This window comes from Salmo salar, chromosome 05 (assembly GCF_965601325.2).
Source record: "Salmo salar chromosome 05, fSalSal1, whole genome shotgun sequence".
NCBI lineage: Eukaryota > Metazoa > Chordata > Actinopteri > Salmoniformes > Salmonidae > Salmo > Salmo salar.
Window position 1 is genome coordinate 94,665,001 of NC_138295.1, and position 17,741 is coordinate 94,682,741.

Sequence of the window (17,741 nt, forward strand, 5' to 3'; positions counted from 1 at the left end):
CCATGTTGACTCCAATGCTTCCCACAGTTGTGTCAAGTTGTCTGGATGTCCTTTGAGTGGTGGACCATTGTTGATACAAACTGTTGAGTGTGAAAAACCCAGCAGCGTTGCAGTTCTTGACACACTCAAAACGGTGTGCCTGGCACTTACTACCATACCCTGTTCAAAGGTCCTTAAATATTTTGTCTTGCCCTTTCACCCTCTGAATGACACACATACACAATCCATGTCTCAACTGTCTCAAGGCTTAAAAATCCTTCTTTAACCCGTCTCCTCCCCTTCATCTACACTGAAGTGGATTTAACAAGTGACATCAATAAGGGATCATATCTTTCACATGGACTCACCTGGTCAGCCTATGTCATGGAAACAGCAGGTGTTCTTAATGTTTTGTCCACTCAGTATGGATAACTACCATAAGTAGCTATGGAACAATCTCCTTTGTAAAGTTACTGTATTATTCCTACCATGTAAAGTTACTGTATTATTCCTACCATGTAAAGTTACTGTATTATTCCTACCATGTAAAGTTACTGTATTATTCCTACCGTGTATGTTGGGGCTTGGCGTTCCCTGTAAGGTTGCGGTAGGTTTCTCTGTCAGTTTGGAGCCCACTGGAAAGAAACATAGAATTATGTATCTCACAAATCAGAGCTGTTTCAGAGCACGGCAGTAACAGCCTCGGGATGTTATCAAAAATAAACACTTCACTCTCCTTAATGTTGCAGAGCCTGCAGGGAAGATACATACTGTGTGTGTGTGTGTGTGTGTGTGTGTGTGTGTGTGTGTGTGTGTGTGTGTGTGTGTGTGTGTGTGTGTGTACATTTTACATCAGCTCTCAGAGAATAGAGTTTCTAATGCAACACAACATGATAGTTACTGAGATACAACGGCACTGTGGAAAAAATGTAGACGATTCTTCCATGTGCTTTTTACGGCAGGAAGAGATTCTTCCATGTGCTGTTTACGGCAGGAAGAGATTCTTCCAGGTGCTGTTTACGGCAGGAAGAGATTCTTCCAGGTGCTGTTTACGGCAGGAAGAGATTCTTCCAGGTGCTGCTGACGGCAGGAAGAGATTCTTCCAGGTGCTGCTGACGGCAGGAAGAGATTCTTCCAGGTGCTGCTGATGGCAGGAAGAGATTCTTCCATGTGCTTTTTACGGCAGGAAGAGATTCTTCCATGTGCTGTTTACGGCAGGAAGAGATTCTTCCAGGTGCTGCTGACGGCAGGAAGAGATTCTTCCAGGTGCTGCTGACGGCAGGAAGAGATTCTTCCAGGTGCTGCTGATGGCAGGAAGAGATTCTTCCAGGTGCTGTTTACGGCAGGAAGAGATTCTTCCATGTGCTGTTTACGGCAGGAAGAGATTCTTCCAGGTGCTGTTTACGGCAGGAAGAGATTCTTCCAGGTGCTGTTTACGGCAGGAAGAGATTCTTCCAGGTGCTGCTGACGGCAGGATGAGATTCTTCCAGGTGCTGTTTACGGCAGGAAGAGATTCTTCCAGGTGCTGCTGACGGCAGGAAGAGATTCTTCCAGGTGCTGCTGACGGCAGGAAGAGATTCTTCCAGGTGCTGCTGATGGCAGGAAGAGATTCTTCCAGGTGCTGTTTACGGCAGGAAGAGATTCTTCCATGTGCTGTTTACGGCAGGAAGAGATTCTTCCAGGTGCTGTTTACGGCAGGAAGAGATTCTTCCAGGTGCTGTTTACGGCAGGAAGAGATTCTTCCAGGTGCTGCTGACGGCAGGATGAGATTCTTCCAGGTGCTGTTTACGGCAGGAAGAGATTCTTCCAGGTGCTGCTGACGGCAGGAAGAGATTCTTCCAGGTGCTGCTGATGGCAGGAAGAGATTCTTCCAGGTGCTGCTGATGGCAGGAAGTAACAACTGAGTATCAAAAACAACAGAATGTAAAAACCACACACTTGGAAAGAAAACGATCAAACGCCAGTCTTTTTAAAAGTTGTGTGGGCTTTCACATTGTGTTTAGGATACTCAGTTCTGCCATAACCATTACCTTGAAGTGTCTCAGATCAATGTATATCAATGTCTACTCTCAAAACCAAGTCCTACCAGCTTACAGTCTGTCACCAGTCTATCACCACAGAACAATCAAAGTCATGGTCAGTGTATCATCAGGTAGGTGAACAGGTAGATGTCAGTGACCTGGACCATCCAGCTGCCATTTCTACTCAGTACTCAGCTGTTGTTCCAGCCATAACCAGCTTTCTGCAGTACTTCTGTTCCAGCCATAACCAGATTTCTACAGTACTTCTGTTCCAGCCATAACCAGCTTTCTACAGTACTTCTGTTCCAGCCATAACCAGCTTTCTGCAGTACTTCTGTTCCAGCCATAACCAGCTTTCTGCAGTACTTCTGTTCCAGCCATAACCAGCTTTCTGCAGGACTTCTGTTCCAGCCATAACCAGCTTTCTGCAGTACTTCTGTTCCAGCCATAACCAGCTTTCTGCAGTACTTCTGTTCCAGCCATAACCAGCTTTCTGCAGTACTTCTGTTCCAGCCATAACCAGCTTTCTGCAGTACTTCTGTTCCAGCCATAACCAGCTTTCTGCAGGACTTCTGTTCCAGCCATAACCAGCTTTCTGCAGTACTTCTGTTCCAGCCATGACCAGCTTTCTACAGTACTTATTTTTCACATTTAGATATCTATTGTATGTTCTCATCACTGGCAATGTATCTCAGTATCTGTCAAGTTGTGTTAGAAACATATATCAATATCATAGTATAAAAACAGATAGACTTCACTTCCCTACCTCTGCAGATGGGGACCTTACCGGTCCAGCTTCCATCAGACCTGCAGACCCTGTGTTCTGACCCCCCAGACAGGATGAAGCCAGGCTGGCAGGAGTAGAGCAGGGTGTAGCCATACGGAGCCAGCTCCATCCCAACCACATCTGCATTGGGAGGGGACTTGGGCTGCTTACACGAGTGGGCTGGAGAGAGAACACACACACAGAGAGTTAATCAGGGACGTGATCAGGGAAACATATTACAGAAGCTTGTGAAAGTATTCACCCCCCTTGGAATGTTTTCTATTTTGTTGCCTTACAACCTGGAATTAAAATTGATTTTCTGGGGGTTCGTATCCTTCGATTTACACAAAATGCCTACCACTTTGAAGATGCAAAATATTTTTTATGGTGAAACAAACAAGAAATAACACTAGAAAACAGAAAACTTGAGCATGCATAACTATTCCCCCCCAAAATCAATACTTTGTAGAGCCACCTTTTGCAGCAATTACAGCTACAAGTCCCTTGGGCTTTGTCTCTATAAGTTTGGCACATCTAGCCACTGGGATTTTTGCCCATTCTTCAAGGCAAAACTGCTCCAGCTCCTTCAAGTTGGATGGGTTCCGCTGGTGTATAGCAATCTTTAAGTCATACCAAAGATTCTCAATTGGATTGAGGTCTGAGCTTTGACTAGGCCATTCCAAGACATTTAAATGTTTCCCCTTAAACCATTCGAGTGTTGCTTTAGCAGTATGCTTAGGGTCATTGTCCTGCTGGAAGGTGAACCTCCGTCCCAGTCTCAAATCTCTGGAAGACTGAAACAGGTTTCCCTCAAGAATTTCCTTGTATTTAGTGCCATCCATCATTCCTTCAATTCTGACCAGTTTCCCAGTCCCTGCCGATGAAAAACATCCCCAAAACATGATGCTGTCACCACCATGCTTCACTGTGGGGATGGTGTTCTCGGGGAGATGAGAGATGTTGGGTTTGCACCAGAAATAGCATTTTCCTTGATGGCCAAAAAGCAACATTTTAGTCTCATCTGACCAGAGTACCTTCTTCCATATGTTTGGGGAGTCTCCCACATGTCTATTGGCGAACACCAAATGTGTGCTTATTTATTTTTATTTTTATCCTATGGACAGATACTCCCATCTCCGCTGTGGAGCTTTGCAGCTCCTTCAGGGTTATCTTTGGTCTCTTTGTTGCCTCTCTGATTAATGCCATCCTTGCCTGGTCTGTGATTTTTGGTAGGCGGCCCTCTCTTGGCAGGTTTGTTGTGGTGACACAATCTTTCCATTTTTGAATAATGGGTTAATGGTGCTCCGTGGGATGTTCATAGTTTCTGATATTTTTTTATAACCCAACCCTGATCTGTACTTCTCCACAACTTTGTCCCTGACCTGTTGGAGAGCTCCTTGGTCTTCATGGTGCCGCTTGCTTGGTGGTGCCCCTTGCTTAGTGTTGTTGCAGACTCTGGGGCCTTTCAGAACAGGTGTATATATACTGTCATGTGACACTTAGATTGCACAGAGGTGAACTTTATTTAACTAATTATGTGACTTCTGAAGGTAATTGGTTGCACCAGATCTTATTTAGGGACCACGGGGGTGAATATATATGCACGCAACACTTTCACGATTTTATTTTAATAATTTTTTTAAACAAGTTATTTTTTACATTTCACTTCCCCAATTTAAACTATTGTGTGTATGTCCATTACATTAAATCCAAATAAAAATCTATTTAAATTACAGGTTGTAATGAAACAAAATAGGAAAAACGCCAAGGGGGATGAACACTTTTGTAAGGCACTGTACACGTGGATATTGGTTTGGGGGTAGATCAGCGTGTATAGAGTGTATGGACTCAGAGAAGCAGGGTTTCCTGGGGTGCGGATCCCTGATAATGAAGAAATCAGTGTTTGTATTAGCAGGCGTCTCAAGGTTTTCCTGGTTGGTCTAAAGCAAGTTGTTGGTCAAATGAGAGAGCAGTAGATGGGTTTGCATATAGTGCTATATAGTGCACTACTTTAGACCTGGACCCATTGGTACCCTATTACCTATATAGTGCACTACTATAGACCTGGTCCAAATGGTACCCTATTCCCTATATAGTGCACTACTTTAGATAAGGACACTATGGCACCCTATTCCCTATATAGTGCACTACTTTAGATAAGGACCCTATGGCACCCTATGCCCTATTTAGTACACTCCGTTTCACCAGAGTTCATAAGGCTCCATTTGAGACGCAGATATATATTGCCTCCCCATTAGGACTGTGAACAAAGACTGGCTGCAGTGTTGACAAAATACCAGACTGCTTTGAAGATATCCTGAATCTATTAAACCAATGAGTTGAAGATATCCTGAATCTACTAAACCAATGAGTTGAAGATATCCTGAATCTATTAAACCAATGAGTTGAAGATATCCTGAATCTACTAAACCAATGAGTTGAAGATATCCTGAATCTACTAAACCAATGAGTTGAAGATATCCTGAATCTACTAAACCAATGAGTTGAAGATATCCTGAATCTACTAAACCAATGAGTTGAAGATATCCTGAATCTACTAAACCAATGAGTTGAAGATATCCTGAATCTACTAAACCAATGAGTTGAAGATATCCTGAATCTACTAAACCAATGAGTTGAAGATATCCTGAATCTACTAAACCAATGAGTTGAAGATATCCTGAATCTACTAAACCAATGAGTTGAAGATATCCTGAATCTACTAAACCAATGAGTTGAAGATATCCTGAATCTACTAAACCAATGAGTTGAAGATATCCTGAATCTACTAAACCAATGAGTTGAAGATATCCTGATCTACTAAACCAATGAGTTGAAGATATCCTGAATCTACTAAACCAATGAGTTGAAGATATCCTGAATCTACTAAACCAATGAGTTGAAGATATCCTGAATCTACTAAACCAATGAGTTGAAGATATCCTGAATCTACTAAACCAATGAGTTGAAGATATCCTGAATCTACTAAACCAATGAGTTGAAGATATCCTGAATCTACTAAACCAATGAGTTGAAGATATCCTGAATCTACTAAACCAATGAGTTGAAGATATCCTGAATCTACTAAACCAATGAGTTGAAGATATCCTGAATCTACTAAACCAATGAGTTGAAGATATCCTGAATCTACTAAACCAATGAGTTGAAGATATGAGTTAATGACAGAGTCACAGCAGTGAATTGGCCCTTCATGTTGTTTTAATGACAGAGTCACAGCAGTGAATTGACCCTTCATGTTGTTTTAATAACAGAGTCACAGCAGTGAATTGGCCCTTCATGTTGTTTTAATGACAGAGTCACAGCAGTGAATTGGCCCTTCATGTTGTTTTAATGACAGAGTCACAGCAGTGAATTGGCCCTTCATGTTGTTTTAATGACAGAGTCACAGCAGTGAATTGGCCCTTCATGTTGTTTTAATAACAGAGTCACAGCAGTGAATTGGCCCTTCATGTTGTTTTAATGACAGAGTCACAGCAGTGAATTGGCCCTTCATGTTGTTTTAATGACAGAGTCACAGCAGTGAATTGGCCCTTCATGTTGTTTTAATAACAGAGTCACAGCAGTGAATTGGCCCTTCATGTTGTTTTAATGACAGAGTCACAGCAGTGAATTGGCCCTTCATGTTGTTTTAATGACAGAGTCACAGCAGTGAATTGGCCCTTCATGTTGTTTTAATGACAGAGTCACAGCAGTGAATTGGCCCTTCATGTTGTTTTAATGACAGAGTCACAGCAGTGAATTGGCCCTTCATGTTGTTTTAATGACAGAGTCACAGCAGTGAATTGGCCCTTCATGTTGTTTTAATGACAGAGTCACAGCAGTGAATTGGCCCTTCATGTTGTTTTAATAACAGAGTCACAGCAGTGAATTGGCCCTTCATGTTGTTTTAATGACAGAGTCACAGCAGTGAATTGGCCCTTCATGCCGTTTTAATGACAGAGTCACAGCAGTGAATTGGCCCTTCATGTTGTTTTAATGACAGAGTCACAGCAGTGAATTGGCCCTTCATGGCGTTTTAATGACAGAGTCACAGCAGTGAATTGACCCTTCATGTTGTTTTAATGACAGAGTCACAGCAGTGAATTGGCCCTTCATGGCGTTTTAATGACAGAGTCACAGCAGTGAATTGACCCTTCATGTTGTTTTAATGACAGAGTCACAGCAGTGAATTGGCCCTTCATGGCGTTTTAATAACAGAGTCACAGCAGTGAATTGGCCCTTCATGTTATTTTAGTGACATTAACTCTAATCGGGCGTGAAAGAAAACAGGGAAGATGAAAGGGCTATGTTCTGCTCCTCAGAGAGGAGAAGATGGAGGAGGGAGGAGAGGGAGGAGGAGGGAGGAGAGGGAGGAGGAGGGAGGGAGGAGGGAGAAAGACAGTGTCTCAGGGGGCTCTCTCTCTCTCTCTCGCTCCTCTTCATCTCACCCTCCTCCCTTCCTCTCCCCCTCTTCCTCTCTCCCGCTGAGAGTAGATGAAATGAGAGGCTGTGGCTGTCTCCAGCTGCAGGACGGCTCACACACAGACATGGGTAGGAGGGGGACGTTAGGGAGGAGGAGGGAGGACCAAGACCAAGCCTCAACCACAGTGGGGCCAGACAGGACAGGACAGGACAGGACCAGACAGGACCACACAGGACCAGGCAGGACCACACAGGACCAGACAGGACAGGACCAGATAGGACCACACAGGACAGGACCACACAGGACCAGACAGGACCAGACAGGACCACACAGGACAGGACCACACAGGACCAGACAGAATCAGACAGGACAGGACCGGACAGGACCAGACAGGACAGGACCAGGCAAGACAGGACCTGACAGGACCACACAGGACAGGACCACACAGGACCAGACAGGACCAGACAGGACAGGACCACACAGGACCAGACAGGACAGGACCAGACAGGACAGGACCAGACAGGACCAGACAGGACAGGACCAGACAGGACAGGACCAGACAGGACAGGACCAGACAGGACCAGACAGGACCAGAGACTCAAAGGGGTGGTGTCTCAAATAACACCCTATTCGGTATGTAGTGCACTACTTTAGACCAGAGCCCTATTCCCAATGTAGTGCACTACTTTTTACCAGGGCCCATAGGGTGCCATTTGAGATGGACATCCTGTCCTTATGACAGCTGGCTACTTGTTTGGACCAGACAGGACAGGACCACACAGGACCAGACAGGACAGGACCAGACAGGACAGGACCACACAGTAGCAACAAAAAACAGACAGACAGACAGACAGACAGACAGACAGACAGACAGACAGACAGACAGACAGACAGACAGACAGACAGAATGGGAACATTATGAGGAGGGGAGGAGAAGAGAGGGCCAGAACCGAACAGCACCATTTGAATGGCTAACCCCAGCCAAGCCTCAACCACAGTGGGACTGGCCAGGACAGGCCAGGACAGGCCAGGACCAGCCAGGACAGACCAGGACAGGCCAGGACAGGCCAGGACCAGCCAGGACCAGCCAGGACCAGCCAGGACAGACCAGGACAGGCCAGGACCAGCCAGGACAGGCCAGGACCAGCCAGGACCAGCCAGGACCAGCCAGGACAGGCCAGGACAGGCCAGGACAGGAACACATCACATGGCAGTGCAGTAGACAGATCAGACAGACCACTGAGATACTGGACATAAATAACCACACAGGCACACCGTTGGTTTATAACTGGAGGATACAGACGTTGTATTAGCTAACAAAGCTATTTTTCATCAAAGGGTAATTCTAATGGGGATTCTGTCTAGGGGAGTAGTTATGGAATAGTGATTACGAAATATAATTTTCATCAGCATTTACAGCAATAAATCATAATCCTATGCAAATGTGTACAGTACTAATGTTCCCTTTTAATGTTGGATGAATAAGTGTAAATAGCACATACTTATCACTCTTAAAATACTAACGTTAAATACATCAGTCATGTGTTTACTCCACATGTGATGTGACGGGTCCCAGTGGAAAAGCCCCTCTGGTTTAGAAAAACAGCCAGCAATTGGCCCGGCACCAGCCCTACACGCTTCAGGCTACACTACACATCAGTAATCATGTCAACAACACTTCACTGGTAGACAGACTCATAAAGGCATGGTGTTGATTGCAGAGTGGAGCAGGAGATGTGGAGTGGAAAGGAGAGGAGGGAGGAGGGAGGAGAGAGGAAGAGGAGAGTGGAGAGAGGAGAGAGGAGAAAGCAGGAGGAGAGAGGAGAGAGGAGAGAGGAGAGAGGAGGGAGGAGGGAGGAGAGAGGAGGGAGGAGGGAGGAGAGAGGAGGGAGGAGAGTGGAGAGAGGAGAGAGGAGAAAGGAGGGAGGAGAGAGGAGAGAGGAGAGAGGAGAGAGGAGAGAGGAGAGTGGAGAGTGGAGAGTGGAGAGAGGAAGAGGAGAGGTGGAGGGAGAAGAGAGGAGAGCGGAGAGAGGAGAGGTTGTGAGAGCAGAGAGAGAGGAGAGGAGAGAGGACTGAGGTATAGGAGAGGAGAGAAGAGAGAGGATAGGAAGAGGAGAGAGGACTGAGGTATAGGAGAGGAGAGAGAAGAGAGGATAGCAAGAGGAGAGAGGACTGAGGTATAGGAGAGGAGAGAAGAGAGAGGATAGGAAGAGGAGAGAGGACTGAGGTATAGGAGAGGAGAGAGAAGAGAGGATAGCAAGAGGAGAGAGGACTGAGGTATATGAGAGGAGAGAGGAGAGAGGATAGTAAGAGGAGAGAGGACTGAGGAATAGGAGAGGGGAAAGAGGAGAGCGGAGAGAGGAGAGGTTGTGAGAGCAGAGAGAGTGGAGAGGAGAGAGGACTGAGGGAGAGGAGAGAGGAAAGAGGATAGGAAGAGGAGAGAGGACTGAGGACTGAGGGATAGGAGAGGGGAGAGAGGAGAGAGGAGAGGTGGAGGGAGAATAGAGGAGAGAGGAGAGGTTGTGAGAGCAGAGAGAGAGGAGAGGAGAGAGGACTGAGGACTGAGGAATAGGAGAGGAGAGAGAGGAGAGAGGAGAGGTGGAGGGAGAAGAGACAGACAGACAAGAAGAGGTAAGGCGAGGAAGATGACAGAGGAAGAGTTAAGGAGAGCTCACGGATGCATGTTGGCTGAGAGCCGCTCCAGGTGAGGTCAGACAGGCAGAGTCGGGTGGTGGAACCCTGGAGTAGGTGGCCCTGCTGGCACTGGAACTCCACCTTACTGCCCACCTGGTTCAGAGAGACAGAGATACATTACTAAACCCCTTACTGCCCACCTGGTTCAGAGAGACAGACAGACATTACTAAACCCCTTACTGCCCACCTGGTTCAGAGAGACAGACAGACAGACATTACTAAACCCCTTACTGCCCACCTGGTTCAGAGAGACAGAGATACATTACTAAACCCCTTACTGCCCACCTGGTTCAGAGAGACAGAGATACATTACTAAACCCCTTACTGCCCACCTGGTTCAGAGAGACAGACAGAGAGACATTACTAAACCCCTTACCGCCCACCTGGTTCAGAGAGACAGAGATACATTACTAAACCCCTTACTGCCCACCTGGTTCAGAGAGACAGACAGACAGACATTACTAAACCCCTTACTGCCCACCTGGTTCAGAGAGACAGACAGACAGACATTACTAAACCCCTTACTGCCCACCTGGTTCAGAGAGACAGACAGACAGACATTACTAAACCCCTTACTGCCCACCTGGTTCAGAGAGACAGACAGACAGACATTACTAAACCCCTTACTGCCCACCTGGTTCAGAGAGACAGAGATACATTACTAAACCCCTTACTGCCCACCTGGTTCAGAGAGACAGACAGACAGACATTACTAAACCCCTTACTGCCCACCTGGTTCAGAGAGACAGAGATACATTACTAAACCCCTTACTGCCCACCTGGTTCAGAGAGACAGACAGACAGACATTACTAAACCCCTTACTGCCCACCTGGTTCAGAGAGACAGAGATACATTACTAAACCCCTTACTGCCCACCTGGTTCAGAGAGACAGAGATACATTACTAAACCCCTTACTGCCCACCTGGTTCAGAGAGACAGACAGACAGACATTACTAAACCCCTTACTGCCCACCTGGTTCAGAGAGACAGACAGGCAGACATTACTAAACCCCTTACTGCCCACCTGGTTCAGAGAGACAGACAGAGAGACAGACATTACTAAACCCCTTACTGCCCACCTGGTTCAGAGAGACAGACAGACCGACAGACAGACAGACATTACTAAACCCCTTACTGCCCACCTGGTTCAGAGAGACAGACAGACAGACATTACTAAACCCCTTACTGCCCACCTGGTTCAGAGAGACAGACAGACAGACATTACTAAACCCCTTACTGCCCACCTGGTTCAGAGAGACAGACAGACAGACATTACTAAACCCCTTACTGCCCACCTGGTTCAGAGAGACAGACAGAGAGACAGACATTACTAAACACCTTACTGCCCACCTGGTTCAGAGAGACAGACAGACCGACAGACAGACAGACATTACTAAACCCCTTACTGCCCACCTGGTTCAGAGAGACAGACAGACAGACATTACTAAACCCCTTACTGCCCACCTGGTTCAGAGAGACAGACAGAGAGACAGACATTACTAAACCCCTTACTGCCCACCTGGTTCAGAGAGACAGACAGACAGACAGACAGACAGACATTACTAAACCCCTTACTGCCCACCTGGTTCAGAGAGACAGACAGACAGACATTACTAAACCCCTTACTGCCCACCTGGTTCAGAGAGACAGACAGACAGACATTACTAAACCCCTTACTGCCCACCTGGTTCAGAGAGACAGACAGAGAGACATTACTAAACCCCTTACTGCCCACCTGGTTCAGAGAGACAGACAGAGAGACAGAGAGACAGAGAGACAGAGAGACAGAGAGACAGACAGACAGACAGACAGACAGACAGACAGACAGACAGACAGACAGACATTACTAAACTCCACCTTACTGACCACCTAGTGGAGACAGACAGACAGACAGACAGACAGACAGACAGACAGACAGACAGACAGACAGACAGACAGACAGACAGACAGACAGACAGACAGACAGACAGACAGACAGACAGACAGACAGACAGACAGACAGACAGACAGACAGACAGACAGACAGACAGACAGACAGACAGACAGACAGACAGACAGACAGACAGACAGACAGACAGACAGACAGACAGACAGACAGACAGACAGACAGACAGACAGACAGACAGACAGACAGACAGACAGACAGACAGACAGACAGACAGACAGACAGACAGACAGACAGACAGACAGACAGACAGACAGACAGACAGACAGACCATGACTAAACTGATGGTGTTTCTCTAAGAGGAAATATGTTATTTCAGGATACAGATGTAGGATCTTGATGACTCCAGTTAAGTCTAATTAACCTAAAAAGACAGTTAAGTCTAATTAACCCCAAAAGACAGTTAAGTCTAATTAACCCCAAAAGACAGTTAAGTCTAATTAACCTAAAAAGACAGTTTAGTCTAATTAACCCCAAAAGACAGTTAAGTCTAATTAACCTAAAAAGACAGTTTAGTCTAATTAACCCCAAAAGACAGTTTAGTCTAATTAACCTAAAAAGACAGTTTAGTCTAATTAACCTCCAAAAGACAGTTAAGTCTAATTAACCCCAAAAGACAGTTAAGTCTAATTAACCCCAAAAGACAGTTAAGTCTAATTAACCCCAAAAGACAGTTTAGTCTAATTAACCCCAAAAGACAGTTAAGTCTAATTAACCCCAAAAGACAGTCTTGTCTATTAACTGCATTAGTCATTTCACAACAGTATTTTTTTTCAGTATTTATATTGCATCACTATTGGAAATGTGTGTAGAGCACATCAAATAAACTAAGGAGTTCTCAGAAGTACAGTTTAGTCTAATGAAGGCTAACAGAGAGAGAGAGAGACAGAGAGAGAGAGAGAGAGAGAGAGAGAGAGACAGAGAGAGAGAGAGAGAGAGAGAGAGAGAGAGAGAGAGAGAGACAGAGAGAGAGAGACAGAGACAGAGAGAGAGAGAGAGAGAGAGAGAGAGAGAGAGAGAGACAGAGAGAGAGAGAGACAGAGAGAGAGAGAGAGAGAGAGAGAGAGAGAGAGACAGAGAGAGAGAGAGAGAGACAGAGAGAGAGAGAGAGACAGAGAGAGAGAGAGAGAGAGAGAGAGAGACAGAGAGACAGAGAGAGAGAGAGAGACAGTGAGTGAGTGAGTGAGTGAGTGAGTGAGTGAGTGAGTGAGTGAGTGAGTCAGAGAGAGTTGAAGGAACTGTGTATATCAATGTCCTGCTGAGATGAAATGTCTTGCAGCCTGCCATGCCTTGCCTTACGCCAACATAACATCATCCAACAGAATCATCCAACAGAATACAAGATGATTCCAATCCAGACACATTTAGATCTTCCAGCTGGTGGGTTGGACTGCCTTTGAAAAGACCCTGTGGTTTCACATATCATCACATCTCAGTACAGTCCCAGTCTAACATACTGCACCCTCTGGACGGGACAGTTTTAAACCTTACAGTACTCTATCATCGTTGGTACAGTCCCAGTCTAACATACTGCACCCTCAGAACGGGACAGTTTTAAACCTTACAGTACTCTATCATCGTTGGTACAGTCCCAGTCTAACATACTGCACCCTCTGGACGGGACAGTTTTAAACCTTACAGTACTCTATCATCGTTGGTACAGTCCCAGTCTAACATACTGCACCCTCAGAACGGGACAGTTTTAAACCTTACAGTACTCTATCATCGTTGGTACAGTACAGTCCCAGTCTAACATACTGCACCCTCAGAACGGGACGGTTTTAAACCTTACAGTACTCTATCATCGTTGGTACAGTCCCAGTCTAACATACTGCACCCTCAGAACGGGACAGTTTTAAACCTTACAGTACTCTATCATCGTTGGTACAGTCCCAGTCTAACATACTGCACCCTCAGAACGGGACAGTTTTAAACCTTACAGTACTCTATCATCGTTGGTACAGTACAGTCCCAGTCTAACATACTGCACCCTCAGAACGGGACAGTTTTAAACCTTACAGTACTCTATCATCGTTGGTACAGTACAGTCCCAGTCTAACATACTGCACCATCAGAACGGGACAGTTTTAAACCTTACAGTACTCTATCATCATTGGTACAGTACAGTCCCAGTCTAACATACTGCACCCTCAGAACGGGACAGTTTTAAACCTTACAGTACTCTATCATCATTGGTACAGTACAGTCCCAGTCTAACATACTGCACTGGGATTCAAAATGGTCACCACTTTCTTTGGTAAAAAGCTGAGGGAATGGGGCTGGGGGAAATGTAACCACTCTCAAATTCATAGACAGAGCTATGGATGCAAGGACTGACCGTCTATGAGTTTAAAATGATTTGTTTTAACCATGGATGTACCAATCCCAGATTGCCACTTTAAAAGATATCTAGTACAGAACACAGTTCTTTATACCGTACCTTGAAGCCCAGGCTGATGTTCATGGAGCCGTATTCAGGTGTTCCCGGGTTCTCACAGGTCGTCCTGGATGGTTCTAGAAGGACATAGATCATAATCACCCTGGGTTACTATCACGATGATGAGTCTGTCATATCTACGGAAGCATAGATTGCACTTTGTGGAGTCTTTTAAACATATGGGGGCCGATTCAGATCCGATTCAGACCCGAATTATGCGCACGTAAATGGTGTATTCGTACCTTGACTTAAATCCCTCATAATTGCACCACCTTTGATGAAACGATCAATAAGGTCTGGCATAATTGTCGGTTCTAAGTGGAACAGCGTCTACCCTCTTTTTTCTGATAGATATAACACCATTCTCTATGCACCGTCATTTACACATTAATAACAGCTATTGGTCAGATCCAGGTAAATGAGTCAGCTGTTTGTTGGACAAGGGGACTGTAAATATACACTACCGTTCAAAAAGTTTGGGGTCACTTAGAAATGTCCTTGTTTTTGCTTCATTAAATAGTACCTGCAAAATACCAGTCAACAGTGAAGAGGCGACTCCGGGGATGCTGACCTTCTAAGCAGAGTTGCAAAGAAAAAGCAATATCTCAGACTGGCCAATATAAATATTAAGATGGGCAAAAGAACACTGGAGAGAGGAACTCTGCCTAGAAGGCCAGCATCCCAGAGTTGTCTCTTCACTGTTGACGATGAGACTGGTGTTTTGCGGGTACTATTTAATGAAGCTGCCAGTTGAGGACTTGTGAGGCATCTGTTTCTCAAACTAGACACTCTAATGTACTTGTCCTCTTGCTCAGTTGTGCACCGGGGCCTCCCACTCCTCTTTCTATTCTGGTTAGAGCCAGTTTGCGCTGTTCTGTGAAGGGAGTAGTCAAAGCGTTGTACGAGATCTTCAGTTTCTTGGCAATTTCTCGCATGGAATAGCCTTCATTTCTCAGAACAAGAATAGACTGACGAGTTTCAGAAGAAAGTTCTTTGTTTCTGGCCATTTTGAGCCTGTAATCGAACTCACAAATGCTGATGCTCCAGATACTCAACTAGTCTAAAGAAGGCCAGTTTTATTGCTTATTTGCAGAACAACAGTTTTCAGCTGCGCTAACATAATTGCAAAAGGGTTTTCTAATGATCAATTCGCCTTTTAAAATGATAAACTTGGATTAGCTAACACAATGTGCCATTGGAACACAGGAGTGATGGTCCTCTGTACGCCTATGTAGATATTCCATAAAGAATCAGCTGTATCCAGCTACAATAGTAATTTACAACATTAACAATGTCTACACTGTATTTCTGATCAATTTGAAGTTATTTTAATGGACAAAAAAATTTGCATTTCTTTCAAAAACAAGGAGATTTTTAAGTGACCCCAAACTTTTGAACGGTAGTGTAAATGACAATTGTTTAAGATCTATATCAGCTGATGTAAGAAGGGCTTTATAAATAAATTTGATTTGACATTTGATTTGATACTTGACCTTATGATCGCTGGAGACAAATGTGAAACCAGTCATACGGCAGCAAACTGAAGCATATCAACATATCAACTTTTCCACAGTGGAGTTTATGAAACGCTGGCCTTATAGCTTGCAGGGATGACATTTGGAGAGCCAAGCTATAGGCTTCTAGCCTCCTACGAGCCATCTGGATCTGTGTCTCTTTGTAGGGATACTGTAGCTTGCCAGATCAAGATGGTTCATGCTAACAGGCTTCTTTAGCCATGCTCCAAATTACAGTTTGGCACCAAACCTACCATTTATGATTTAAGGAATGTTTTCATTATGTGCTCAGACTTTTCACAGCATTTTTATTTTATTTTTTACAATTTGTTTATCATGTTAAATATTAGCCACTATCGGTACATTTTGGATCATTCCATTTACATCGTTAGTTTAACCTATAGACTGTAGCTGTTACAGTATGTTGTTACCTATAGACTGTAGTTGTTACAGTATGATGTTACCTATAGACTGTAGCTGTTACAGTATGATGTTGTTACCTATAGACTGTAGTTGTTACAGTATGATGTTGTACCTATAAACTGTAGCTGTTACAGTATGATGTTGTTACCTATAGACTGTAGCTGTTACAGTATGAGGGTGTTACCTATAGACTGTAGCTGTTACAGTATGATGTTGTTACCTATAGACTGTAGTTGTTACAGTATGATGTTACCTATAGACTGTAGCTGTTACAGTATGATGGTGTTACCTATAGACTGTAGCTGTTACAGTATGATGTTGTTACCTATAGACTGTAGCTGTTACAGTATGATGTTGTTACCTATAGACTGTAGCTGTTACAGTATGATGGTGTTACCTATAGACTGTAGCTGTTACAGTATGATGTTACCTATAGACTGTAGCTGTTACAGTATGATGGTGTTACCTATAGACTGTAGCTGTTACAGTATGATGTTACCTATAGACTGTAGCTGTTACAGTATGATGTTACCTATAGACTGTAGCTGTTACAGTATGATGTTGTTACCTATAGACTGTAGCTGTTACAGTATGATGTTACCTATAGACTGTAGCTGTTACAGTATGATGTTGTTACCTATAGACTGTAGCTGTTACAGTATGATGTTACCTATATACTGTAGCTGTTACAGTATGATATTACCTATAGACTGTAGCTGTTACAGTATGATGTTGTTACCTATAGACTGTAGCTGTTACAGTATGATGTTACCTATAGATTGTAGCTGTTACAGTATGATGTTACCTATAGATTGTAGCTGTTACAGTATGATGTTGTTACCTATAGACTGTAGCTGTTACAGTATGGTGTTACCTATAGACTGTAGCTGTTACAGTATGATGGTGTTACCTATAGACTGTAGCTGTTACAGTATGATGGTGTTACCTATAGACTGTAGCTGTTACAGTATGATGTTGTTACCTATAGACTGTAGCTGTTACAGTATGATGTTGTTACCTATAGACTGTAGCTGTTACAGTATGGTGTTACCTATAGACTGTAGCTGTTACAGTATGATGGTGTTACCTATAGACTGTAGCTGTTACAGTATGATGTTGTTACCTATAGACTGTAGCTGTTACAGTATGGTGTTACCTATAGACCAGTGGTTCTTAACCTGGGTTCGATCGAACCCCAGGGGTTTGGTGAGTCAGTCTCAGGGGTTCGGCGGAGGTCAAGACACACACCCGACTCATATGATTCGTGATGACACGCCCCGCTTGGCCATCATTGGCTGCAGGTGATCACGCAACATCGCTTGGCCTATCTGTGCTGCAGGGAATTTGGCGCGCTCAGTAGTCGAATTGTGACTGTCGTGATGGTACATCGTTTGATTTCGATATAACTTCGCAAACTTTCCCCTGCTGGACGACTGTGTAAGTAAGATCGAAGATGTATCTGGAATCGGAGACATTTCTGTACCCGCGGAACTGAAGCAAGCAATTGCCACGCACTTAGATGAGCTTGCAAAGTCTC

The 17,741-nt window shown here is 44.5% G+C and overlaps 1 protein-coding gene across 1 annotated transcript in view; it reads right to left on the minus strand.

Moving 5' to 3' along the window:
• Positions 1–17,741, minus strand: part of LOC106606155 (CUB and sushi domain-containing protein 3) — a 540,034-nt gene that overhangs the window by 8,509 nt on the left and 513,784 nt on the right. The window contains exons 63-66 of the mRNA XM_082975995.1: positions 14,271–14,344; positions 9,865–9,976; positions 2,767–2,946; positions 549–614 (exon numbers count right to left, since the gene is read on the minus strand). Coding sequence (XP_082832121.1) covers positions 549–614; positions 2,767–2,946; positions 9,865–9,976; positions 14,271–14,344 — 432 coding nt within the window. The remainder of the gene's footprint in view (positions 1–548; positions 615–2,766; positions 2,947–9,864; positions 9,977–14,270; positions 14,345–17,741) is intronic.